The sequence below is a fragment of the Trichoplusia ni genome, chromosome 3 (genome assembly GCF_003590095.1).
Source record: "Trichoplusia ni isolate ovarian cell line Hi5 chromosome 3, tn1, whole genome shotgun sequence".
Lineage (NCBI taxonomy): Eukaryota > Metazoa > Arthropoda > Insecta > Lepidoptera > Noctuidae > Trichoplusia > Trichoplusia ni.
The window spans coordinates 6,027,417-6,054,157 of NC_039480.1; the positions used below are offsets into that span (position 1 = coordinate 6,027,417).

The window sequence follows — 26,741 nt, forward strand, 5'->3', positions numbered from 1 at the left end:
AACAAAATTTCCATGGCTTTTTCCAACCACACAGACGCTAATAATTTTCTTACTAATAAGAGTTTAGAGGCACAGAATTTAAAAGCCTACATTCCGACATTTAATGTCACAAGGATGGGCTTAGTTCGAGGGGTCCCTGCAGAATGGTCTCCAGAGGAAATCGGTGAAAATATTTCAGTACCTTTAGGTTGTGGTCCTATAATTAAAGTTAGGCGCATAAATTTTAAAACATTCATAGATGGCGCTATTACCTGGAAACCTACACAATCCGTAGTTGTCACATTTGATGGACAAATTCTACCGAAACGCATTTTTATTTGCTACAATAGTTTACCTGTAGATTTATATATTTTTCCCACAATACAATGCTACAACTGTTGCCGGTATGGTCATACAAAACTGCAGTGCAGGTCAAAGCCCAGGTGCTTTAAATGTGGCCAGGGCCACACAGGGGACAGCTGTGATGTCGATGAAGACCATGCATCATGTTGTATGTGTTCGGGATATCATTTTGCATCCAACAAATCTTGCCCTGAATTTGATAGGCAAAAAAAAATTAAAACTTACATGGCCCAAAATTCTGTTTCATATGCTGAAGCCATGAAAGTACATCCACCAGTAGGCAGAACTTATGCAGAAACGCTTTTATCCTCTCCGTCAAAAAATTTTTCAAACAAGCCTGTAGTTATTTCTAATCGTATACCTAATACCACCACAAGCTATAAAAAAACAATTTTTATGAAACCCCGATCGCCACCTAAAACCACCCAAGGTTATGACATTGAAGCACACAAAAATATTATTAAAGATTTTCAAGAACCACAGCCATCAAATGGGTGTGCTTTAACAATAAATGAAAATAAGAATAAAAATGAAACTAATAGTAACATGTCTATAAATGATTTCATTACAGCTTTCTTACAACTCCTCTCTCAATTTAATATTTCACCGTCCAACGCTGCCTCTTTTCTTAATACTTTTACCCTTCCCACCAATCATGGACTGCATAATACAGTGGAATTGTCGCAGCCTATTGAGCAAAAAAAGTGACATAATTTATTTACTTAATAGATATAAGCCTTCAGTTTTTGCTTTAGCAGAAACTTGGCTGAAGCCACATAATGTTTTTAAAATTAAAAATTATTTAATTATTAGAGATGATAGACTTGATGGGTATGGTGGAGTAGCCATACTTATCAAGAATTCTATCCCCTTTTCTATCATTTCCTTCCCACCACATAGTGAGGACATTTCAATTGTTGCTATTAAAGTATACAATCTTTGCCTTGTCTCTATTTATGTTCCTCACCCTTCTTCTTCTTTACTTCTTGAGATCAACCATCTCTTCTCTATTCTTCCAAGACCTTTAATTATAATGGGAGATTTAAATTGCCACCACCAATGTTGGGGCTGCTCAATTTCAAGCAACTATGGGCAGGACTTACTTGACATAATAGACCAACATAATCTATGCATATTAAATACAGGTATCGCCACTCGGCGGTCAGCCCCTAATCAGAATAACAGTGCTGTGGATCTATCCATTTGTTCTCCTAATCTAGCTTCTTCACTAACCTGGAATACCCTTTCTTCTACATATGGCAGTGACCATTTCCCAATAGTTATTTCCAGCCCATTCTCTATGCCAACTATTTCAAAGAGACGATCAAACCTGAAACATAAACTGCCTGATAGGAATAGCATTCATTGGGAAAAGTATAGAAGTAGTGCTGACACAAAGTTGTCTACTCTCCCGCCTATTTCAGATGGCAATGAAAATGCATGTGCTAATGCTTTAGTTAGGTTAATAATAACTGCAGCTAATGAAACTTTCCATACTAAAAGTGAAAATGTTACTTTAATTCCTAAACCCCCGTGGTGGGACTCAGAGTGTACAGAGGCTGTTAAAAAACGTAAACAAGCTGAACTTAATTATAATCGTGATATGTCTGATATTAACTTTGAGGCACTGACTAATGTTATTACAGACACCAGACAACTTTTAAAGAAAAAAAAATATACAGGTTGGCAGAGTTTCTGCTCAACAATTTCCCCAAATACCCACCCTACTATAGTTTGGCAAAATATTCGTAAATTCAGGTCCGTTTTTACACAGCCGACGCCTGCTATTCCTGATTCTTTAGCCTCTGACTTCCTGGACCATTTGGCTCCACCATGGGTTCCTCAGAACATTTGTTGTGCACCGTGCGGAACAAATGCCGATAGTTCGAAACAGTCTACAACTAATACATTACACCTCCCGTTCTCCCTAAGTGAATTAAAGGGGATTGTGCAAAATACTGTAGATTCCGCTCCTGGTCTAGATGGCATTCCATACTCATTTTTCGTACATCTGAGTGATAATATTCTTAGTTACTATTTGGAGTTGATTAATACCGTAATGACAACAGGAAACATCCCTGAAGAATGGAAACGTCAAATGGTGTTACCATTCTTAAAACCAAACAAAGCGCCTTCTGATATTTCCTCGTACCGCCCAATAGTACTGTCCTCAGTATTAATCAAATTAGCTGAAAATCTAATTAAAAATCGTCTAGAATGGTACATCGAAAGTGAAGGCCTTCTATCCTCTTCACAATATGGTTTTAGAAAAGGTAAAAGTACTATGGACTGCTTAAGTATTTTAACAACTGATATCCGTTTATCTTTTTCTAATAACCAGTCTACAGCAGCTGTTTTCTTAGATATAAATGCAGCCTATGATAATGTCCTAGTATCCGTATTACATACTAAACTAAGTGAGCTTCGAGTACCGTTGAATCTTTGTAATTTTATTATTAACATTTTATCTGATCGTTCCATAGATATGCCTTTAGCTGATCATAAATTATCCCGTAAGGTTTGGAGAGGCCTTCCTCAGGGATCTGTATTAAGTCCCCTTTTATATAATATTTATACATATGACCTGGATAAATCCGTAAACAACGGAGTCAAAGTACTGCAGTATGCCGATGATTTATTATTTTATAGTTCAAGTCATTCCGTGGAAAAAGCCTGTTCGGATATTACTTCGGCTTTGACATCATTATCCTCATGGTTACAGTTGAACGGTTTGGAATTGTCTACTTCTAAAAGCGCAAGTGTCATTTTTACACGTAAAAGAAATATTCCTCAATGTACCATTTCCTATAACGGAAATCCTATTCCTTTCAAAGACTATTTTAAATATCTGGGCGTCATTTTAGACTATAAGCTTAGTGGTGTTCAACATTGCGAACATATTATTAATAAATGTGAAAAACATTTAAATATGCTTAGGTGCTTATCCGGAGTTTGGTGGGGCGCTCATCCTTTCTCATTAAAGTTAATTTATAACGCAATAATTAGAAGTGTTTTAGATTATGGTTTGTTTACCCTTGTACCTGGAAGTATTATGGCTTTCAAAAAATTAGACTTAATTCAATCTAAGGCCCTCCGGATTATTTCTGGTGCCATGAAATCTAGTCCGATAAATGCCCTTCAAGTGGAGTGTGGTGAAACTCCGTTACACCTTAGGAGACAATTTCTGTCAGATAATTTTTTCTTCAGGATCCTTCAGTTCTCTGCTCATCCCCTTATTCCTAAACTACACCTTTTAATGTCTCAAGTCCAATCATCCAGCTACTGGTCTCATAAAACTGTTCCCTGTTTGGTCATTAGTTATCAGAAATTCTTATCCCTTAGTTCCCCTACACATCGGTCTAACAAACTCCCGTTATTTAGTGTTAGCTATGATAGCCTACACTTCTCACCTTATGTAGTACACGACTTAATTAGTAAATCTGATCCCTGTCCCCAGTCGAAATTTAATAAGTTGCTCTCAGAACAATTTCATAATTTTCACCACTTATTCTCTGATGCAGCTAAGCCCTCTTCAACCGACTGTGTTGGTGTAGGGGTATACCACTCACAATACAATGTAGTGCAGAAAATTAGGCTTCCCCCAGAGACTTCGGTTTTCACGGGGGAATGCTTTGGAATTTTCAAAGCACTTGAATATATAAAAATATTTAAACTAAAAAATTCTATAATCTTTACAGACTCTCTGAGCGCTCTTCAAGGTATTCAAAAATTTCCATTTCAACACAAAATTCAACTTCCAATCATTTTTCAAATTAATGAGCTGACGTATAAACTTAACGCTAACAATTATAATCTGCAATTCGCTTGGATCCCAGCCCACTCTGGAATTCGAGGCAACGAATTTGCTGACAAATTGGCAGCTGATGGCTGAGCGGTGCAATGTGGTGACTTGTTTCCTTACAAAAACTTTTGCCAAGACCTTCTGTCTTTACCGAAGGCCTTTCTATTAAAATCATGGAAAGCTGAGTGGGACTCCAGTAGCAAACTTAAGGGAAAATGGTACGCATCAGTTCAATCCAATGTCACACTAAAACCATGGCTTTTTAGAGCCAAGTTTGGCAAGATGGAGACATCGACATTAGTCCGGATGCGCCTGGGACATTGCAGCTGTCCCATCCATCTGGTCAGATTAAAAATTATGTCCGACCCGACTTGCGGGTGTGGCAAAGATGTGGGTGATCTTAACCATATATTCTTCTCCTGTCCTCTCTATGACCATAGTTCCTTTGTAAATAGCTTAGTATCCATTAATATTCCTCTTCCTTCTTCCATCCTGTCCTTACTTCATTCTAATAACTTTCATGTATATAAATGTATAGCGTCATTCATTTCTTCGAATACCATAAAATTGTAATTTAATTTTTCAATTTGTCGCTCCAAATTTATCGTCCTTTTATATATTCCTAAGTTTCCCTACCTTTTGTAAATGTTGTCATTGGCCAACACTAACCGTGAAGAGCCAGAAAAAAAAAAAAAAAAAAAAAAAAAAAAAAGCCACTCCAAGTTATGTCGTGTGCTGTCACGTTTCCACAAATGAAATTGATTGAAATGACTTTAAGTCATGGTAAAGACCTATGGCGTTGTTAAAACAGTATCTTTGTTAGAAAAAGGATGAAAACTATTTTGTTTAGTCTATGTGACATTAGAATAATAATATCACATCAAAAATATGAATGTAAAATGAGAGCCAACTTCAATCTATATCTATATACTAATACTAGCTGTTGCCCGCGACTTCGTCCCCGTGGGTAATATATAAGTTATGATTTATACCTGCCCTGTTTTTTTCACATTTTCCATTGTATCTTCGCTACTATTAGTCGCAGCGTGACGGTTTATAGCCTAAAGCCTTTCTCGATGAATGGTCTATTCAACAGAAAAATAATTTTTCAATTTGGACCAGTAGTTTCTGAGATTAGCGCGTTCAAACAAACAGACTCACATACGCATTTTTTTGAGTGTCGTTTTAGTTCAATTACTATGGGTTAGATATCCGTCGGAACTTAAGTATCGCGAGTTCAACTCACTGTAGACCGGTTTGAAAATCATTCAAGACAATAATACACAAGTGTTCAATACATCAAATAATTTATTTCGATTAAAAAAGATTACAGATGATAATATATTAGTAAGTCTCACTTAAAAACTAATTATAACTACTGATCGTTATTCATAATAAAAATACATATAAAAAATCAAATCTCTTACATAGAAGTATAAGCTATGCTGAGATTACGAAAAGCTTTTAATGTAGTCGCTATTGTGGAAGAGGGACAAAGCGAAGAGCCATCTCTCTTGTGCGAAGATCATGGGCGAAGCCACACGGGGGCAAGGTAACAATGCCGGCGTAAGGGCCACTGACACCCCGGGCGAAAATATTGTGGCGCCCACTTGAGGGAAGCAATATCAAGTGTTAGTTTTTTGCTGATCCCAAGTAAAATTATATTAAGAATTTCATCTTTTTAGCGTTACGTTTGGCGGTGGAAGTATTCCACCTCTATCGAGAGCACAGTTCTGAGGGTTTGCGCCAGGAGAGGCAAGAGACTCCTATTCAGACCTTGGCGCCCCCAGAATTTGTCGCCCTGGGCCATCGCCCCATCACGCCCCCCCTAACGCCGGCACTGCAAGGTGGGGTGCTTGCCCCACCCGGGCTCTGAGCTATAAGGATTTAAACTAACAAGAATCCGTAAGAAACTCACAAAAAGGAGATGTAAGTGGCGAATCTAATCAAGAAGATTTTATCCCAGCGTAGAAACTGCGCTCGCTATTTTCTTGCCAAGCGATGGCCAGCCGTGGCTTCGCTCCACCATGCGCAAAAATCATCTTAACAGCCTGTGTATGTTTAGTGTGCACAAAACGATGATCGCCGATTGGATCGTTCTGCCAGAACAAAAAAAATACCGGGACATATATAAATCCTGGGACAACTCACACACGGTTATCTGATCCCAAGCTAAGCAGAGCTTGTGTTATGGTAACCAGACAACTGATAAACTTACTTATATATTTCTCAATACATACATATTATAGATAAATTACACCCAGACACAGAACAAATGATCATGCTCATCACACAAACATTTGTCCAGTCAGGGTCACTAACCACTAGACCAACAGGCCCGTCAGGCCATAGGTTGACTACTGCTCAACCCTGACCCCATGGCTGGCTACGCCCATGCTCTTGTACTGCAATCAAATTGCTTTGAAGCCATTTTCAAACTAAATGTATGGCCAACCGACTCCGGATACAATAGAGTGTTCTTTCAGTCATTCTTTACAACTTCCACACAACGCCATCTAGTATCAAACTAAGGAAAGCTTGTATTATGAGTACTAGACAACTGATAAACATACACATTTCTAAATACATACATAATATAGACAGATTACACCCAGACACAGAACAAATGGTCGTGCTCATCACACAAACATTTGTCGAGATTAATCTCTTTTTAATAACTATCTTACGATTTTGATACATATCTATGTACTTGTACAATCTCGTATTATTTTTTATTTCAAAGAATAACTTATGGAGTTTTTTGCCGGTTCTATTCTATAGGAATCACTACGAAAATACAACGAATTGCGTATCGCAAATCCATCCTAAGATATTTAACAAAGTCATCATCGTCCTAGCCTTTTCCCTATTAGTTGGGGTCGGCTTCCAGTCTAACCGGATTCAGCTGAGTACCAGTGTTTTACAAGGAGCGACTGCCTATCTGACCTCCTCAACCAAGTTACCTGGGCAACACGATACCCCTTGGTTAGACTGGTTGTCAGACTTTTCAAGCTTCTGACTACCTGTAACGACTGTCAAAGATGTATAAATCACCAAGTAATTTATAATCTACTTTTCTAAAAGTATACATGATATTTTAAATTGATAATAGTCAGAAATGTCTACACAATATTAGGATTTTTCTATATCTACACCTACAGTCTACGTTTATACTCTGTCCGTGTTACGAAGAATCTTTTGACAGGTCGTTAAATTGACCAAAAAGTGATGAATAAAATTTGATATTTGGCTGGTATTCTTTGAATTTCATTTTAAATCGAATCAACAACGACTTTGTCGCTTTTTATTTACCAATAATTATTTTTTGAACCACTCTCCTAATAAATTATTTAATCCTTGTGTCATGGGTTTCACAAACATTCAAGTCACATGCACAAAGACACCCAGACTCAGGACAAGCATTCGTGGATCACACAAGTGCTTGTCCTACGCGGGGATCGAAACCACGACATATCTCGCTCAGTGGGTTTGGCGGCCTTTACCACTAGGCTATCGTTGCAGTAAAAAATGTAACCTGTCGAAAGGATCTTCTTGTAACGGACAGGGTATTTACATTATTATACTTTATTTACCTATAATCTACATTAAATACTAAAATAGTAAATGACTAGTACATTGTGTACAAATGTTTTTTGGAATTTGATTAGAAACAAAAAAACCTAATACCCTCATATTTGAAACATTTAATAAAAATGGTACTTAGCTTAATTATAATATTATATACTTATTTTGTACGAAAAACGTGATTTGAGACGTATAAGTTACTAAAAAAAACCTTGTAATGAATTATAAGAATTATCGGAATATATTCGACTTACTAAACGTATACTAAGACTTAGCTATCCGTCTGTATGTCATCAGACTGTATCTCATTAATCGTAACAGCTAGAGAGTTAAAAAATGATGTAATGCAACGTTGCTACGGTCATAAATTTGATGGGTGATCAATTTTACTTGCAATTTTTTTAACCTATTTGAATCTAATCAGAGTCGCGAATTTCACTCGATTTTTTCGTATGTCAAAACGTGTTTATTTGCGGCATGCTTAATATACACTTTTATTCATTTATAGATAGAAAAAACACACATAATTGTTAAATGATGCCCCGATTGGCCGACTAGTTTCGGACCCAAAGGAGTCCTTAATCGTGAGCTGATGCGTTGGGGTCGCGAGTCGAAACTAGTCGGGCAATCCCGATAAATACGTGTGAGTAAACCGTTGCATCATTTAGGCCCGATTTTTCAATCATCGGTTAACTTCCATCTGAGGTATAAATATGGCCGTTTGACATGTTTTCTATAAAAAAGCTGTCAAAACGTCAAACATATTCCTCAGATAAGTTATGTGACGATTGAAAAATCGGCCCTAAATAGCGAATCAGCCTCACTAAGGTGACTAACTCAGAGTAAAAAGCTATTTCTGCCCAAAATAGTAGTTCGAAAAATTTAAAAATTCATAAACTCCGAATCGTCAGTCATCGGATTCATGCACGACTGTCACAAACTATCATTACTCGAATCATCGAAACATGTCTGTGTTTCAGCCGAATTGAAACTTAACAGGACATCACTTTTGACTGAAAAGCGATCAGCTGACTGCGTTTGAGTTTCAGTCGACGTCAGATTCTCAAAAAGACGAAAATTCGTTTTCGGAGCATCGTAATGACAGAAGCATGTTTGTGTTTCTTTGATACTAAGGTCTGGTGATTGTGTTTCTGAGCTTTTTATCTGAGTTTCCTTGTTCGATTTACTCAAACCAAACTCTAGAGTCTGTGTTTGTATGTCTGAGAGCGATATGATCTCGGGAAAATACATATCTTCATTCATAGAAATTGTGTTTTCGAATGTTTGTGTCGAATTGTCATCTGTGCGCGGTTCGTAGTTCGGCCATGACAGTAACGTGACGTCATTAGCTATTTCTTGAACTTGAGTACTTGCCTTTTTAGGACTGTCAAGTTTAAATTCTAGATTTTCAGATGGAGTAGTTGTTTTTGTGTTTTGTTTCTCAGAATCAGTTGTAACCGGTGTGAAATTTGGTATTTTCGTTACTTCATTTGGTTTCGAATCCGAATTTTCGGTTAACCTACGCTTTTCGGCTTTCCTTTCATCTTTATACATTTTATGTACATCGGGATGTTTCCGCATCAAATGCACTAACAACGCTTCATTATTTGAATATTTGACATTACAAATTTGACAGATAAAGACGAAGTTACATGTTTTTTTATGGCGTTGATAATCAACGTCAACTGAAAATGAAGTTTTACAATCTTTACAGACAATCCCCTTTACAAGATGGACTTTATTATGATGTTGATTCAAAAACTTCCTACCTGAGAAGCATTTTTGTGAACCGGAATTAACATTATACACACAATTCGCTACTGCGCAGTAGTACTGAAGTTCCACCGCAAAGTCTTCGGAGACATTATGGACCTTCTTCAAATGGCCGTAGAGGTCATTCTTCTTTGCGAATGTGTCTTCGCAATGGAACGGACAGGGCAGGAGTATTTTCTCTTCAGTTTCCGGTGCCTGTACTTTGATAACTAGCTTTTTGTCGCGGAGTTCGCATATGAGCTCGTTCTTGCCGTTTTTACGTTTGTTCTTCTTCTGCAATAGAGAAATGTTTATAATAACATTAGTATTAAAAACATTCAAGTCACATACACAATATATTCTTATCTATATGAATTGACTAGTTTCACACTCAGCAGAATTCCTTGACGGCGACAAAATGTACCTATGAAACATTAAACAAATCCCTACCATCCCTACTAATATTATAAATGCGAAAGTAACTCTGTCTGTCTGTCTGTTACGCTTTCACGTCAAAACCACTGAACTGATTTTAATGAAATTTGGTACAGAGATAGAGTTGACCTTGAGAAAGAACATAGGATAGTTTTTATACCGGACTTTTGAAGAGTTCTCTTGGAAACGCGATACAACCGACCTCGAAGCGGGCGATAAGCTATTGGAATATAAAAAAAAATACTTTCATAGATTCCTCCCACAGTACTTCTGGCATACCAATAAAATCTTCAAGCATTCATCCGCAATTAGATCTGTTGGATTAACGCGCGCGGATTTGCAAGATATCATTATCATAAGATAATCATCATCATCATCATCATCTCAGCCTATCGCCGTCCACTGCTGAACGTAGGCCTCCCCCAAAGAGCGCCAACCATCCCGGTCCTGGGTAGCCCGCATCCATCCGCTGCCAGATCGGTAAGATAATACATAGTAATAATTCATCAATGATGAAAAATTTTAAATTTTGATACCTTTAGACAGCTCTTCAGGTGATGGTCAGAGTCCTGGCACTGTTTCCGGAATTGCTTGAAGCTGATCAAGGTCTGTTCGCAGTTGGAGCACAACATTTCCGATAGGCCAGGTTTTCTGAGCGTCTGAAAAGTATAATATGATTTGTTAATATTGTTGTAACCATGTACCCATTTCTCTTCGTTGAATGCCGTAATGTGCAGGGCAATAAAGACTTATTCTCTCTGATTTATACAATTATCATCTTGCGGTATACATAATTGAACTCATCTGAAACTGCTCGACCCACTCTCATGAAATTTTGTGTGCATATTGGGTAGGTCTGAGAATCAGACAACATCTATTTTCTATACTATTTGATTCTTTTTATCATTGTATACCTAAGTGATTCTTTTTCTCCACCCTGGCAAAGCAACATTTGCAGGGTCGAGTAGTTCTGTTCTAATTTTGTAAACCACTAACAAAGGCCTGACGGGCCTGTTGGTCTAGTGGTTGATGATCATTTGTTCTATGTCTGGGTGTAATTTATCTATAATATTTATGTATTTAGAAATGTATAAGTAAGTTTATCAGTTGTCTGGTTATCAAGTTTAGTGATTCTATTAATTTATTCTTTCCTATTTCTTTAGGAAACAATATGAGGATTATGTTGTTTTTATGGTGTGAAGATGTCAAATATGAGAGGTGCACATGGTAAGTAACCGAGAAACAGATAGTTTGGTTTGGAACTAGAAGAATAGCAGTAGGATTTCTTAAAGGTTAATAGGTTGAAGTGTAGCCTTAGGGGCACTATGGAGCAAGGACATTGTTTTTCGGTGCAGGATCAGGTTCGCCGTGAGCATTGAAACCAATTAACTTCAGAGAACCATGGGGTTACGATGTACCGTTTTCGAGATATGGGCCTTCGAATTTTTTATATGTTTTCATAAAATCCGCCCCTAAGATGACCCGCTGACCGGTTTATAAGAAGAGACAAATTCTGTTAATAATTTGGTAACAACTACTAATAAGTAATGATCAAATATAGTCAGTTGAAGGATGTTTTTTGTTGAAATTTGACTGTTGATTTAAAAGTAAACAAAATAAATGGTTATTTATAAAATAAAATGGTTAAAATTCCTCAATTTCTTTGTTTACTATCAAAAGACATGAGTTGCGGCAATGGGATACTATTCTCTGTAAATGAATCCAGTCATAGTTAAAGTATACTGCAAATAATAATTTAAATATAGATATAAACAAGTCTCATTTATTTGTATGATATTATAGTGAAGTATACATACGCGTCTTTTTTTTATTGAAATAATCAATAACCATTACAATTTTGTTGGTTAACCTATTTAATACCAAGATAAGCACAAGTGTAAGAGTATTAACTGAAATTACATTTATTTTTATGATTACAAACCTCAACAACAGCTGTAATTCGAAAGTAGTCCTCTGCTAGGCCCCATTCGTAAATATTTTTCATTTCTCCCGATTCTGCGAGACACCCGCGACATATCACAGCCGAAGGATCAATAGGCTGCTCTAATATAGTAAACGGCGCAGACATTTTGATAAAACTAATAGTTAAACACTCATAATATTTTGATTCAACATTTTAGAATTTATCTGATCATGTATTGACAAAATTGTAATATGTGTTCCGTTTCATGTTGGGGCAATGTGTCTCAGACATTATGGCAGTGAATCTATGATGTTCAACAATGAAGCTTCATAAGTCGTAGGAACGAAGAGTTTAATTTAGTTTCTAATTCTATTGTATTTATTTATTGATAACGTTATTGGGTAAAAAATAATGAAATATTTTGTTCTCTTACTTTAAGTCATTTATTTTTGTGGAGTGTTCTTTCGTAGATCAGAACGCACGCCTAAAGCTGCGTTCAAAATAATGGGAAACAGATCGATTTAAAAAGTAGGTAAGGTTAAATAAATATTATTCAAATATTGATTTTATATTTACTAAGGATATTTTCAATTCCTGACAATTAAACTTTGACTTTTTAAGAAAAAGAAAACATTGACCTTTAAATACTAATGCCATAAAATCTATTACCATAAAAATATACTAGAAAGCCATTAAATAATTTGAACGAAGAACTCACTCGTCATTTTGACAACTCTTTTGGCTCAGCTAAATTTACAAGAGTATGATTGTCTAGTAGAAAGGTAATATTATTTCTATTTACACTAATTTCACACAAATATTTTTATCGAATTCATAAAAAAACGCCGGTTGGTATTTTATAACGAAGTTGGGCGTAGATAGTTCACGTCGGATCGCGGAGACTTCACGGCGGTCGCCATTTCCGCCACGAATACTGGCTGGTGATATTGTGTGTGGAATAGTGGTATTGGAGGTTATATGTGCTTATTTCAAAGTTATTTGTGCATAAATTTTGTTGAAAACAAATTTTGAGGACGTTAATCGCGTATCCGTAATTGTAGGCACATTAAGTGCGTCCAATGAGTGAGTATCTTAAATCTAGATTACGTAGCATTTGAAACGCGCACGTGCAAGTACTCCTAATATTTTCCGAATTAAATTGCACTTACACGGTATCGACGTTAGCTATGTAATCGTTACTGTTGACGAATGTATCGGTAAGTGATTGTGATATAAAATCGATTAAAATGAAAGTCGGTCAATTAATTATTTTAGTTAGTAGGTTGATCTATTTTTGGCCACTCTTATGCACTATTGTTCGTTGTACTATTTTTTTATTTACATCTGTGCGGAATCATGTGTTGTAAACAGCGTACGTGGAAAGTTCCGCCTAGAGTAGAAAGTTGAATATTTAAATAATCAGGACACCTTTCATTTGTTGACATTTAGTTTCATAATATTATCACGAGCTTGCGTCCACTAAATTTTAAATAGTGATACATTTTAACACCTTACACTTTACAGTAATGTTGGTATCATAGATAATTACCTACATGCTTTTATCTTTTTAATTGCAATAATCAACAAAGGTATTATTTCATACAGACAGTTCATGACCCTTTTTGGTTACAAAATTATCTTAAGTTTCTTTTGGAGTGATAACTGTGATAAGTATAGATTAAGCAGAGTTTACTTGCTTTTAAATTGCAAATATTGTAATGCTACAAATAAAATAAAAAATACATTGCATTAGAATGCTTTTGTAGATTGACAACATTGAAGTTTTGAATTCAGAATGTTAGCACAAAGTTGGGTTTTAGGCGGGAATTGTTAACTTTTGACATGTTTTCAATTTGTAATCATGATGTAATTTTATTTTGCAAAATTTTGGTGCTAGTTTCAATAATACTGAATCTCTTTGTAGGCTTGCATTGATTAATTAAATCAATGAATTGTTTGGTAGCCATGGAGTGCTATATCAATTATTAGTGGATTAAAGTTACTGCAATAATAGAAGATAATTTTAGGTGTGTTGTAAATTGTTTAAAAACATACCTATCTGGAAACTGATGAAATTTAAATACTTTGTATAGTAAATAAGAACTTTGCATTAAACATGATGAGGATAAAAAAGGCAAAAACTGTTTAAAGTGAGATTATTACAAATTAACACAATAATGTTACATTTTAAGTCAATGGTCGCAAATTATGAATAAATTACACAAAAATATGATGCAATTTCTAATAGAAACAGTTTCTTTCCTGCTTTCTATTTCTTTCTAAGCATTTAAGATGATATAAAGCAGATTAACTTACATTGTGGCCTGTTACATAAAATAAATGATTAAATTGAACCATTGTTTTTCCTCTATAACCGAGTTTTGCAATAAAACTTTTTGACCTTGAACTTTATGATAATTTTGACATTTTGTATTTGACGAACTAGTTTATATGCATATTTATTTTTTACTCAGATAACGTAACATTCAGGATGCTATAGGCTTTTTTAATTAAGTAGCGTAGACATTTACTTTAATGTTTTTTCAATATTGTCGCAGGTTCACAGACTTTAATATTGAAATCATATGTATACAGATACTCATACAATTTAAGGATACAACTTTGCCCAACATTGGGAAACTACTATCTAGATATACCTAACAATAAGGATGGTTATTGTACCAATAGCCATAATAAGTTATATATAATACAATTTGCAATAGTATATTAACTACCTTGGGCCATCCATGTTTGTTTCTTTTTAGCAGGAGAGGATGGCTCCTGTTAGATGCCCCATCACATTTCTTATTAAAGTTCCCAACAAGGCCTCTGCGTTTTCGACCTGTGTCCCCATGTACACCTTAAAGGACCGGGTCTCTTACCATGAAGTTATCCCGTGACAGAAGAAAGAATGATGACATTTATTTGTTTTTCAATGTCCGTCAGTGTAGTAATTAATAGGTATTATTTTTTCTTCATTTTCCTAAACTGTCATTAATTGCACTTATGTAGAGGCAAAAACAATTTTGGAATATTTTAAAGACCAAAAAGGTTTAACAGTACAATCATTTGCTTTATTCTAAAAAATGTCGCTGCCGGCTGGGAGTGTGCCCAAAAGGCTGGCAGCATTGCCATGTTGAATCACAATGCTTATCCTCTGAGCTAGGTACTTAACATTGCAGTTTTAATGAAGTTAGATGATAAATCAAAAGATTTTTAATACACACCTACCGGTCTTACCTACTACGCTAGTCACAGGAACCGAAACCTAAATCATTTCTCCAACTGCGGTAAATGTTTGTATTAAAATGGCCCAATAAGGTAAACATGGTCCCCTTGTTTTATAATAACGGTAATAATAAAGAGAGGTTTCAATAGATACAGATCCTTTAGAGTAAAAACATGGACGTTATTATGATTAGGTTGAATACGGTTGGAGAGTTATTAATTTCAGTTTCAGATCCAGCTTTGTATAGGTAACTCAATGCAGGCCCCTATTTTTTTTATCCTAAATATATGACTTCTGTACCTACTAAGGACTTTATTCTTTGTGTCACAAGAAATTCTCGCGTTTTACTTAAATTAAGGAATTCTTTGATGAATGATGTAGACGCTCATCCATCCACTGACCGACCGCGTCAAGCGTTGCTTAACCTTTGGTCGATCGATCGCCATTTTAAATTAACTCTATGGAGTAGACGGTCACCCATCTACGAACCGACAGCGCCAAGCGTTTCTTAACCTGAGGTCCAGGAATCGCCTTTTTTATATATTAAAGAACTTTCTACTGTATTATGTAGACGGTCACCCATCCAATAATCAACCGCGTCAAGTACAGCTTAACCTGTAATCGATCGATCGCCTTTTTACTCCCTATCAAGGAACTTGCTATGTTGTATGATGTAAACGGTCACCCATCCAATAGCCGACCTCTTCAAGCGTTGCTTAACTTGTGATCGATCGCCATTTTACTCACGTTATATTTTTCTATTGTCCCCGCAGTTGCCGAGAACACCAGAAATGAAGATAGCCACCATATCAAAACCGCAACAATTTGACGCTCTCTCGATCAAACATTAACTTTTAGACCCCACAATTAATACATTAATTAAGTAAAGATAGTAATAAGATTTGTTTGGATTCATTTTTTTTTTTAGTTTTTAAGCGGATCGGTTAGAAATTGTAGTGCCAACATTATGAAAATACCAGAGTCTACGTCCAATGTTGGGGCTTATTATGGCAACGACGAGAATGGACAGTGGCAGGTTGGTAGCATTGAACTTCATCATCTTCATCATGATCATCAGCCCATATTCGTCCACTGCTGGACATAGGCCTCCCCAATTGCACGCCATCGAGATCTATCTTCGGCCATTCGAATGAAATACTTATTTTGTGTTAAAAAAAAAATTCATTTTCCGTTTCCTCTTTGTATACCACATGTCTTCCTTCCTCTGTTTTGCTCTTTATTCTTGCCTCGTATTCCCAGTAAGTGTATTTTGTTACATTTGTCTTCATATCTTACATACATTTATTAAATGTCGTTATAATCATAATATTCACATCATCATCATTATACATCCTCTCTTTCACTCTCCTACCGCCACATCTTTCGTCAATATTTCCCCTTGTTCAATTATTCATCTATTATCCTGGCTTATCCAAATCTTTTTTTCCGCCAATTTTCTTTAAATAAAAAATCGACTCCCGCAGTAAAGAAAATTAAATCCTTGTATCACAGGGGGTTTTACAAAGATACAAAGCAAAAAGATACCCAGACTCAGAACAAGCATTCGTGGATCACACTAATGCTTGTCCTACGCGGGGTTCGAAACCGCGACACGACATATACAGTGGGTTCGGCGTGGTGACCTCAACCATTTCTCCCTCTCTTAATTCCTCTTCGTTTTACACTCATTTTTATAACCCCATCTTTTTGAACTTCAGTCTCGGTCTTTCATGCCTCTTTTTCTTTTACCTACCTCGCAGCATATAGACTGATTTCATATTCACTCCTTTCAAACTACCACCCCAAACATCTTCAATGTCATAATAACATTCAACCTACATTCACACATAGATATAAAAAAAAAAAACATAAAACCTCCGCAATATTTATGCTTTACATATTTTTTAGCATCTTTGAACGATCATCTAAAGCTTAGTCTAGACATTAACAATAGGGATCATGACAAAAAATATTTGCAGTGTCCGTCTTGTAGTTTTTTGTATAATAATGGATACGTATTTTTTAATTTGTCCCGCAAACGTAAATTGACCAAATTACAGTGAATGAAACTTACGCGTGACGTCACGATTGAGTATATGTTCTACTCTATCATTACGTCAAGGCCCTCTTTCCTAAACTTTAAAGCAAAGTTAATCTTTGCCAATTCTAGTGTTTCTTAAAAAGGAAAAAATACGTGTCTCATGGTTTTCAATTATCTAACTGAGGGACTAATGAGATTTTTTCTTTTTATACCCAGTCATCATCCCTATTGAAGCCTAATAAAAACATTCATATACTTTCATACGTTTTTCTTTGCCCCATAGCCCAACGGCGTTATAATAGATAGTGGTGTCGGAGGCGGCGTGGTTGGCAGCGGCGACGCCGGCATTCATCGCCCGCCGATATACCCAGTGCATATACCGCGAGGACATCCAGGTAAGTCTCAAAGGTCAAGGACAAACTAACACGAAAATATACGCCCTCCATGGGCGAAATGGTTGGAGAAGTAATGAACGCACGTTAAATTGTGGGTCCCGGCTGCTATTCATACATCTTTGACGGTCGTTACAGGTAGTCAGAAGCTTGAAAGTCTGACAGACAGTCTGACCAAGGGGTATCGTGTTCCCCAGGTAACTGGGTTCAGGATGTCTGATAGGCAGTCGCTCCTTATAAAACACTGGTACTTAGCTGAAACCGGTTAGACTGGAAGACGACCCCACATAGTTGGGAAAAGGCTAGGACATATTTATTTATTTTTCAATTTTGAGTCACTTCCCGATAAGCTAGCAGGCTGAAATTTTCAGGGTAGCTTCAAACCCGATGACAATTTTGATTACGTTTGAATAGAGTGACATTTAAAAACTAGGATTCATTTATATATTTTTTGAATCTATTAATTTTATAAGTTACTTTAGGTAGGATATTATTCAATGGTTTTATTTATAATTACAATTTTACGATTGTATTCTAGGCTACGTGATGGCGGGCGCGTACTACCCAGCAGCGTTCCCCGCTCCCCCCCAGCCTCAAGACGACTTCGCGGACTACATGTGGATGGAGAACGAAGAAGAGTTCGACAAACAGGTACTTAGCCCACTGTTGGGCTTACTAGCAATGCATTTTTTATGTAAGAAAGAGGGAAAAAACATTTATTCAGCATGGATACAGACAGTGGCAACACATACATATAAAAATAAAAAAAAATAGTGAGGAAAAACATAAATTTAAACCAAAAAATAAAGAAAAAAGGAGACAAATAAATTATAACTAGGTGTGCTGTCAAAGGTATGCCCGTCTCACATGCCCGTCATTGCAACTCCGGTAAGCCAGGATCTACAATGAAACTAACGAAAACCACCGAAACACTTAAGTTCAGTGTGTCCCAGGGGGAACAATTAACTGCCTTGGAATCCGCAATGAAATTAATCAGAAATAGTTAAAAAGCTAAAAAGTTTACTATTTAGTAATATTAGTAAGAAAAAATGTTCCGCTTCCCTCCATAGCAAGCGGGAGACAAGAGAAGAAATAGCTACTTGTAGCAAAGAAAAGAGATTGAAAACTGAGTTAGGCTGAGTTATTATTTTAGTCATTAGATTATTTATTTCGCATCCGGAAAAACTGGACTTTGACTTTTTGCTGAAACTACCTTTGACCTCCAGTTATAGTGACCTCCAACCTTTGACCTCTCGTTGACATGACCTTTGACCTGCGACCTTGACCTCCGCAGGTGATGCAGCAGCTTGAAGAAGAAGCGTTGATGGAGCAGTGCATTGAAGCCATGCTCGAGGATGAACAGCGCGAGAGACTTCGGCCGAACGGACACCAACAGCAACACTTTCCTACGTGAGTTATATTAATTAATAGGGTAGTTGTGTAAACCGATTTAAGATGAAAAAAGAAGATCGGGCAAGGTCGCGTGTCCCAATTTTGTTTTATTAATTATTAACTAGCTGTTGCTCGCGGCTTCGACTTGATTTCGCTTAAACATGCAAAAACAACAGCCTCCTCTGATAAAGTTGGATATAAGTAGCGTATCCTTAAATCGAATGTGTCCGCAATCTTTTTATCAAATTTCATCGAAACCAGTCCAGCCGTTTCGGTGTAATTAAGTGTCAAACAAACACAACTAAAATACTTTCTTTTATAATATTAATGTGATATCCATTAGGATATTTCATGTATTTTGAATTATTACTATTATGTATTAATTTGTTTTTCCATATGTTTTCAGAACAAGCAACGGCGCATCGTCCCTATCCCTAGAGGAGACTGTGTCCCGCTCCACGCTGAACCCTCTGGCTGCTGAGTTTGTACCCACGAGGGCGCGACAGCCGCCCGCCACAGGTATATAGAGCCCTATGTTGGGCAGTCTGCCCGTGACCATGATACCTGCAAAGGTGTCGAAACGTCGGGAACTAAAATCTAAAATTAAGCCGCGATAAAATCCGTAAAGGTTTCATTTCAATGACTAACATTCACGTAAACCTAAAAAACCAGTATAGGGGTGTTTATTTTTGTAGTGATTGTTTGTCCCATTAGGACGCGACAGCATTCTAATGTACATAAAACCCACTGCTGGGCTAAGACCGCTTTTCATGTAGAGAAAGATATCCATTTTTATCCCACAACCCAAAAAGAGCTGTGTTTAAGTTTGTCCGTCTGTCACTTAGTTAGTTATAAATGCAGGGAGTCTTAGTTCCTGAACACATTGAGCAATTTCAATTTAGTTTAGTTTTGTATTGATGTTGAGTAGGGATGATGACTGGGTATAAAAAGAAAAAATCTCATTAGCCCATGTATTTTTTCCTTTTTCAGAAAAACTAGAATTGACAAATATTAACTGCTTTAAAGTTTAGGAGAGGGGCTTGTGACGTAACGATAGAGTAAAATTTATACTCTATCGTGACGTCACGCGTAAGTTTAATTCTCTGTAATTTGGTCAATTTATGTTTGCGGGACAAATTAAAAAATACGTATCCATTATTATACAAAAAACTACAAGACGGACACTGTAAAAAAAAATTGTCATTATCCCTATTATGTGTGTGTTCTTAGACATGTTTTTGATAATAAAATAATAATTTAAAAAACAAAAAACCCGCCTGCATGTATAACTACAATTAAAAATCAACTGAAAAGACTGAAACAAGATAAAAATTCAATGATAAGGTATTTAAAAAAGCAATGATTAGGTAGGTACTTAAAACTAGAAACGTAAATTTAAACACTACAAAACCTATGTACCTACGTATTGTACACTTAGAAATATCAGCACGGTAGTCTATTAATGTTTTGCAACAGTATAAACAGAATTGCAATCGGCAAAGAGATAATAATTTATCATATAAAAGCACTTAATTTCGTTCCCTAAACGGACAGTACTAAAACCTTCATCTTCTTGTTTACAGAAGAAAGAGCAGAACCATCGGAAGCGCCCGCAGAAGAGCCACAGAAGTCAGAAGAAGCCGCGCCCGAACCCACCCCCCAGGATCCACAGGAAACCACAGAAGGTACCCTCATCACAACATACTCCCGCATCAGAGAATTTAATCCTTGTGTCTTGGGTTTTACAAACATTCAAGTCACATGCACAAGACACCCAGACTCAGAACAAGCATTCGTGGATCACACAAATGATTGTCCTACGCGGGGTTTGACGTGGTGACCTCAACCACTCTGATATCCGTGTAATTTTGTAGTTGTTATTTAACTATTGGAGTATACAATGTGGCGCTACATTGGCGATATAATAATTTGACACATGGTTAGGGCTAGTAGACATTAATCATATCAGAGTCATGAAAAGATTCAATAATTCGCATAATGGAAGATTTAATTTTCAAACAAACTGAATAATAGAAAACTGTAATATAAATTGTCAACTCTCTGTGCGAAAGCTGTGTCTTGGAATAACTTACCTTCCCCATATCCATCCACATCCATGCTCAACGCCTTCCTCACCCCCTGACTCATTCCTCCGCATAACATGCCCATACCATGACAGCTGGTTCGGTTGCCACGTAGATGCTCTGTAACTGTTGGCATTTTTCAATTTCAAATTTTCCATTATTATAGATCATTATTATAACATTTAATTTTCTTTAACAGAACCAGTACAACCCCAGAAAGATCCACCGGAGGTATCGGCAGCGGACCTCGACAAAAGCGACAAGAGGAAAGAACGGAGAGACTCCAAGCCCAAGGTCGAAGTACAAGCGAAAAAACCATCCAAAGTCGAAGCCAAGCCCAAAGCGAAACCGCAGACGGTGAAGTCGGAGACGAAAGTCGTTCAGAAGAAGAAGGAAGTCGTTAAGAGTGTGAAGAGTGATACGAAGGTTGAGGAGAAGGTTGAGGAGGTGCCGGAGAAGGTGAGGTAAACTTATTTGTTTGTATTTATAGGTATATGTAGTTTATTATTTTATTGTTTTTTTATGTTGATTTACTTGGTTTTCGCTTTTGCTAGGGGTTTTGCCTATGGGCGGGGTAAGGGAGTCGCAAGTCAAGTCTAAAGTCGAAGTCAAATTCTTTATTTCAATTAGACCATTATATGGCACTTTTGAACGTCAAAACAATTTATATATGAACAACTAGCTGCTGCCCGCGACTTCGTCCCCGTGGGTAGTAGATACAAGTTATGATTTATACCTGCCCTGCTTTTTTCACATTTTCCATTGTATCTTCGCTCCTATTAGTCGCATCGTGATGGTTTATAGCCTAAAGCCTTCCTCGATGAATGGTCTATTCAAAACAAAAAGAATTTTTCAATTTGGACCAGTAGTTCCTGAGATTAGCGCGTTCAAACAAACAAACAAACAAACTCTTCAGCTTTATATATTAGTATAGATATTAAAAACTAGTGTCAGTCTGTCGGTCAGTCTCCTATTGAAGCTATCGCTCGTTCGGAAGGTAGAATCTCATGGAGAAGAACGACCAAGAAACTCGCTTTTTCTTATTCTAGGTTTAAATACTAATGCTATTTAAAACTGATTAATAGCCGATTTTGCAATCATCAGTTAATTTCTATCTGAGGAATAAATATGGCCGTTTGACATATTTTCTATACAAAAGCTGTCGAAACGTCAAACATATTCGTCAGATAAGTAATTGGGCGAATAAATTCGACCCATAGACAGTTTTATAATTATGTCACCACGCCTAACCCACTGAGCGTGACGTGTCGCTGGTTCGATCCCCGCGTAGGACAAGCATTTGTGTGATCCACGAATGCTTGTCCTGAGTCTGGGTGTCTTTGTGCATGTGACTTGAATGTTTGTGAAACACAAGACACAAGGATTCAATTATTTTGTACGGGAGCCGCATTTCTTTCATTTGTTGTTAGTATTTTTACTCCTGATGAAGGCTTGACTAGTATTTGCTTTTGTGTGTGTGTGTGTGTGTTCGTAATGCTTAGGTAGATAGATTGTGCATGTAATTTGAATGTTTGTAAAACCCCTCGCGATATAAGGATTCAATTCCTAAAGCGAGGAAATTGTTTCCTCATTTTTTTAGTAATAGTATTAATTCCCTAATATTATTAAGTTATAAGTATATGTATGTTTATTTATTACTTCTTAGCCCTTAAACACCTGGATATATTGTGAATAATGGTCTGGACTTTAAAAGAGACTGTGACCCTGAGTTTGTTTCGACATTTCTTCTCAAGGTAGACAGATAGGAAATGTCGACTCCAGCGTTTTCAAAACAGACATGTAAAAGTGATGATATATCCTACTTACAGAATAAATGATTTCATTTCTTTTTAAATAAGTCTAATTGAAACTATCATTCAAGGTCGAACCTGGACCTTGCTCATACAAATTTATATTTAAAACCACAATGCTACAAAAAATATTAGTATTAAATGATGTAACGGTTTACTCACGCGTATGTCGATCGCGATCTGCTCATGATTAAGGACTCCGGTTGGGTCCGAAACTAGTCGGGGATCCCGATACATACGCGTGAGTAACCGTTGTATCATTTAATAATGAATCAGTCTCACGATAGTTATTATAAAAAATATTAGTATTTCCTACTATAGTTGTGCCTAACAGGGCCCATAATGAACTAAACTTAATAATTGTCCATCTATGTATAATAAAAAAATGAGTTTCTCACTTTTCTATACACTCACTTTTCTTGTTTGTTTGTCGTTCTGGTTGGATTTTTGCAACTCATTTTTGAAGCACTTCTCGATAAGCTAGCAGGCAAAAATTTTCAAACCCCATGACAATGCAATTTACAACTACAAAAAACGGCTGGACCGATTTTGATGAAATTTGTGACCTTTAAAAATGAGTTTTCTCTACAGCCCCAGCCCGCACCAGTAGAAGAGTCGACAGCGCCATCTGGCTTCAAACCTGTTAACTACGCAGCGGCAGCTAAAGCGAACAAACCCAAAAAACCATCACCACCGGTCATAGACAAACCCGCGCCACAACCCAAAATAGAAAAAACCAAGACCATAGAGAAGATTGAGAAGAAAGAAAAGGCTAAAACGGAAAAGGTCAGTGTCCAAAGGAAAAACTCCACCAAGTAGTTTGATTATTAGGTGTTTTTGGCTAAAAATATCTATGGTATAAAAATATTGCCTGTGTACAAATTTTATGGCAACACCGTCTGGTTTGTATTATACATACAGCCTCGTGTAGATTGAGAGTTATAATAGTTTTGTGATATTTCAATTTTTGAAGTAAATTTGCATTTTTTTTGGAAATAAAAAATAAATAAAAAAATATAGTGTAAAAATAAATAATGTATGGAAAACCCTTATGTGAATATTTAGGTTTAAAAATATTATTTTAGATTTTTTTTCTTTGAGACTACGTAGTTTGGGCTGCCATAGCCATGTATGGTGTATTTTCGGCCTTTTAAAATAGATTTATCATAATCGGAAATCCAGATTTTATCACATCCAATAAATTTTCTAGATACAGCAACTAATTTCTTGATTTTCGTACTAAGGATTTTAAAATTCGGATTTCCGCTTGCCTATGGCCGATTGGCTATGGCAAACCATAGTGGAATAATGAGTCATCTGTTTTTTTTTAATCCACAAATTAGTCTCAAATTAAAAGAAATATCCATAGACTTATGTAAGGTTGTCCATTTATCTATTTTATTTTAAGTTAATTTGTCTGTAAATTTAAAAAATTATACCTATGTATATGAAAAAAAAAACACATTGTCTTTGGGTATAGATATAGAAGTGTGTAAGTTTATGAAAAAAAAATTACATGGGATCGCGCGAAAAATTTTGAAAATTAAAGTTTGACTTTTTGGTTAATATGTAAAAGAATTAATAAAAATTAACCCCGTTTGGTTCTAGTAACCCGTTTTTTAGTTTTACAGTAAGAATTTTCACTGTTTGGTTAATTTTAAACTAAGGACTTTTAAAAGTAAGGGTTTTTTTTCTGTCTAGATTTTTTAAAAACTAAATTTGACATCATATGTTTGCATTTTCTTTTGTGGGTAGCTACAAAATTAAATACCTAACCTTTGTTTTTTAGTTTTATCCAAAATATTATTTATAAATATCAATAATGCCCTCTTTTTTACACATCGGTAAAGACTACAATTATCTAAATTTTAAGTAATTTTATTATGACCTTACAAATTTGCAAAATATATAAATGGACCCGGTTCTTTAAAATACAACAAGTCTTTGCTTTCGACAATATTTTTAACGAACTTCAAAAACCTTTTTATCAATGAACCCTTTTAAATATTTCCATGTTTTTTTTAAACAAATTCAATATCGAAATTGCGAGATTTCATGTTTCTATCAAAAAAAATTAAATAGTATATAAATTATACCATAGTTTTCAAAAATATGTGTTTGAGGTGTAATTTTGAAAAAAAAGCATTTTATATTGTTCTTGTGACTAAAATCATTAGACGGTTGTTTATCATAAAGCGACCCTTAGTTGATCAATTATAATCTACAAATACGATGGCTTGTGCAAGTTTTTAAACCATTATAAGATTAATATTTCAGATTGTGCAATGATTTAACGAAAGAACTAATTGCACAGTGATTTTGCATTTTTATAGATATAATTACAACGCCATCTAGTCTCAAACTAAGCATAGCTTGTATTATGAGTACTAGACAACTGATAAACATACTTATATATTTCTAAATACATACATAATATAGATAAATTACACCCAGACACAGAACAAATGGTCGTGATCATCACACAAACATTTGTCCTGGATGGGAATGGAACCCACGACCTCTGGTTTAGCAGCCAGGGTCACTAACCAATAGACTAGTTGTATTAGTTAGACTGATTGTCAGACTTTCAAGCTTCTGACTACCTGTAACGACTGTCAAAGATGTAGTCATAACATCCGGGACCCACAATTTAACGTGCCTCCCGAAACACGGAGGTATTCGTCATGACAAAGATGGTCACCTATGTACGGACCTACCGCGTCAAGTATAGCTTAACCTGTTATCAATTCACTTATGCAGTTATAGCTTGATGCTAATTCTAGATTTTTACAATAATATTGATCGCTTTGCGGGTCGTCAAATCACTTGAATACACTCAATAATGCATTATGACTATGAAAAATATGTTTTTAACCGACATCGCCCGAAAGAAGGTTTTTCTCTTTCAAAATTACATCTCAGACAAATGATTATTATTATTATTAGAAAAGTTGTTATCTTTTTATCCTTTCTCGGTAATCTGTATAGTTTTGTTTTAATGGTAGATAAAAAATTATTCGTCTTATTTTTTATATTATAGTTGATAAAAAATCGTTTTATTATTAATTTTTTTTGTATGAAAGTTTAAATTTTCGGTTTGGCAACACTGACGTTTGGATGCTTTCTTATGCCAATGGGATTTATTTTCTTTAATAATGACTGTATGAGTCCCTTATATTCTGTTTGCCCACTGCTGGGCAAGTTTCTCTATTCTGTATGCGTTTGCACAGACGATCTACTAAAGAAATATATTTTCTTCCCTTTGGTAATAGAAAAAACCGTAAATTTAAACTTTCATGGCAAGCATTCTAGTTCATTACAAATATTAATTATTATTATTTTTTAAAATATAAAATTTCTTGTATTCGAATGTCCCATTTAAGGTCTATTATTATAATTATTATTATTTAATAATTAATTGAAATGCACATTATGGATTAGTTTATTAAATTACATGTTATTGCTATTATTATTTACGAAACTGTAAGCACGTGCTCAATTTTTTAATAATAATAAAAGAAAACAAACTTCCAACTTTTTGTATCACAAACTTTGACAGCAACTGTCACGTTGACGTTTCTCCGGACTTGACAGCTGTCAAAACTGACAGCTGTCAAGTTGACACTACTTTGGGATTGATAACTGTAGCTCGTTGATGAGTTAATTAATTTCATTGTTTTAACTTTTTATTATGATAATCGTTTGTAGTAGATTTTGAATTGTAAATTTTATAGTTTTAAAGAGATTTCTGGTTATAGACAATATTAGGATAACGTTAAAAAGTAAAACGAGGAAAGGAAGCCTTGTTTATGATATTTAATATCGGAATAGTAATTTTCTTTGTATACTCTCTATCTATTCAACTTAAGTCAAATGAAATCGATCAAGCCATTTCGGAGATTTCGCTTGAACAAATGGAAAATATCCTCTTTTATCAAAACAAAAATTTATA

At 35.7% G+C, this 26,741-nt stretch overlaps 2 protein-coding genes and 1 long non-coding RNA gene across 7 annotated transcripts; 1 reads left to right on the forward strand and 2 right to left on the reverse strand.

The window, feature by feature from the left end:
• Nucleotides 1-884: 884 nt before the first annotated feature.
• On the reverse strand, nucleotides 885-2,769 carry LOC113491625. The gene is made up of 2 exons (XR_003400443.1): nucleotides 2,066-2,769; nucleotides 885-1,672 (listed from the first exon to the last, which is right to left on the reverse strand). It is a non-coding gene; the product is annotated as an uncharacterized LOC113491625 (long non-coding RNA).
• Nucleotides 2,770-5,913: 3,144 nt separating this feature from the next.
• LOC113491626 lies at nucleotides 5,914-12,075 on the reverse strand. 2 transcript variants are annotated; one of them, XM_026868688.1, is made up of 4 exons: nucleotides 11,859-12,075; nucleotides 10,453-10,575; nucleotides 9,499-9,775; nucleotides 5,914-6,243 (listed from the first exon to the last, which is right to left on the reverse strand). In XM_026868688.1, the coding sequence occupies exons 1-4, from the start codon at nucleotides 12,003-12,005 to the stop codon at nucleotides 6,206-6,208; spliced, it is 585 nt and encodes a 194-aa protein (XP_026724489.1). In that variant the 5' UTR covers nucleotides 12,006-12,075; the 3' UTR covers nucleotides 5,914-6,205. The 2 variants fall into 2 exon arrangements, with proteins under 2 accessions (XP_026724489.1, XP_026724488.1); XM_026868687.1 differs by lacking the exon at nucleotides 5,914-6,243 and having other exon boundaries at nucleotides 7,832-9,775.
• A 448-nt stretch (nucleotides 12,076-12,523) lies between these two features.
• On the forward strand, nucleotides 12,524-23,792 carry LOC113491627 (neurofilament heavy polypeptide). Of its 4 annotated transcripts, none has more exons than XM_026868690.1 (9): nucleotides 12,524-12,622; nucleotides 15,843-16,105; nucleotides 17,394-17,505; nucleotides 18,041-18,153; nucleotides 18,797-18,912; nucleotides 19,301-19,413; nucleotides 20,478-20,579; nucleotides 21,178-21,437; nucleotides 23,381-23,792. In XM_026868690.1, exons 2-9 carry the CDS (start codon nucleotides 16,037-16,039, stop codon nucleotides 23,606-23,608), a joined length of 1,113 nt encoding a protein of 370 aa, XP_026724491.1. In that variant the 5' UTR covers nucleotides 12,524-12,622; nucleotides 15,843-16,036; the 3' UTR covers nucleotides 23,609-23,792. The 4 variants fall into 4 exon arrangements, with proteins under 4 accessions (XP_026724491.1, XP_026724493.1, XP_026724492.1 ...); XM_026868692.1 differs by lacking the exon at nucleotides 12,524-12,622 and adding an exon at nucleotides 12,678-12,923 and having other exon boundaries at nucleotides 21,178-21,442; nucleotides 23,381-23,458; XM_026868691.1 differs by lacking the exon at nucleotides 12,524-12,622 and adding an exon at nucleotides 12,679-13,057.
• The last annotated feature ends 2,949 nt before the right edge of the window (nucleotides 23,793-26,741 follow it).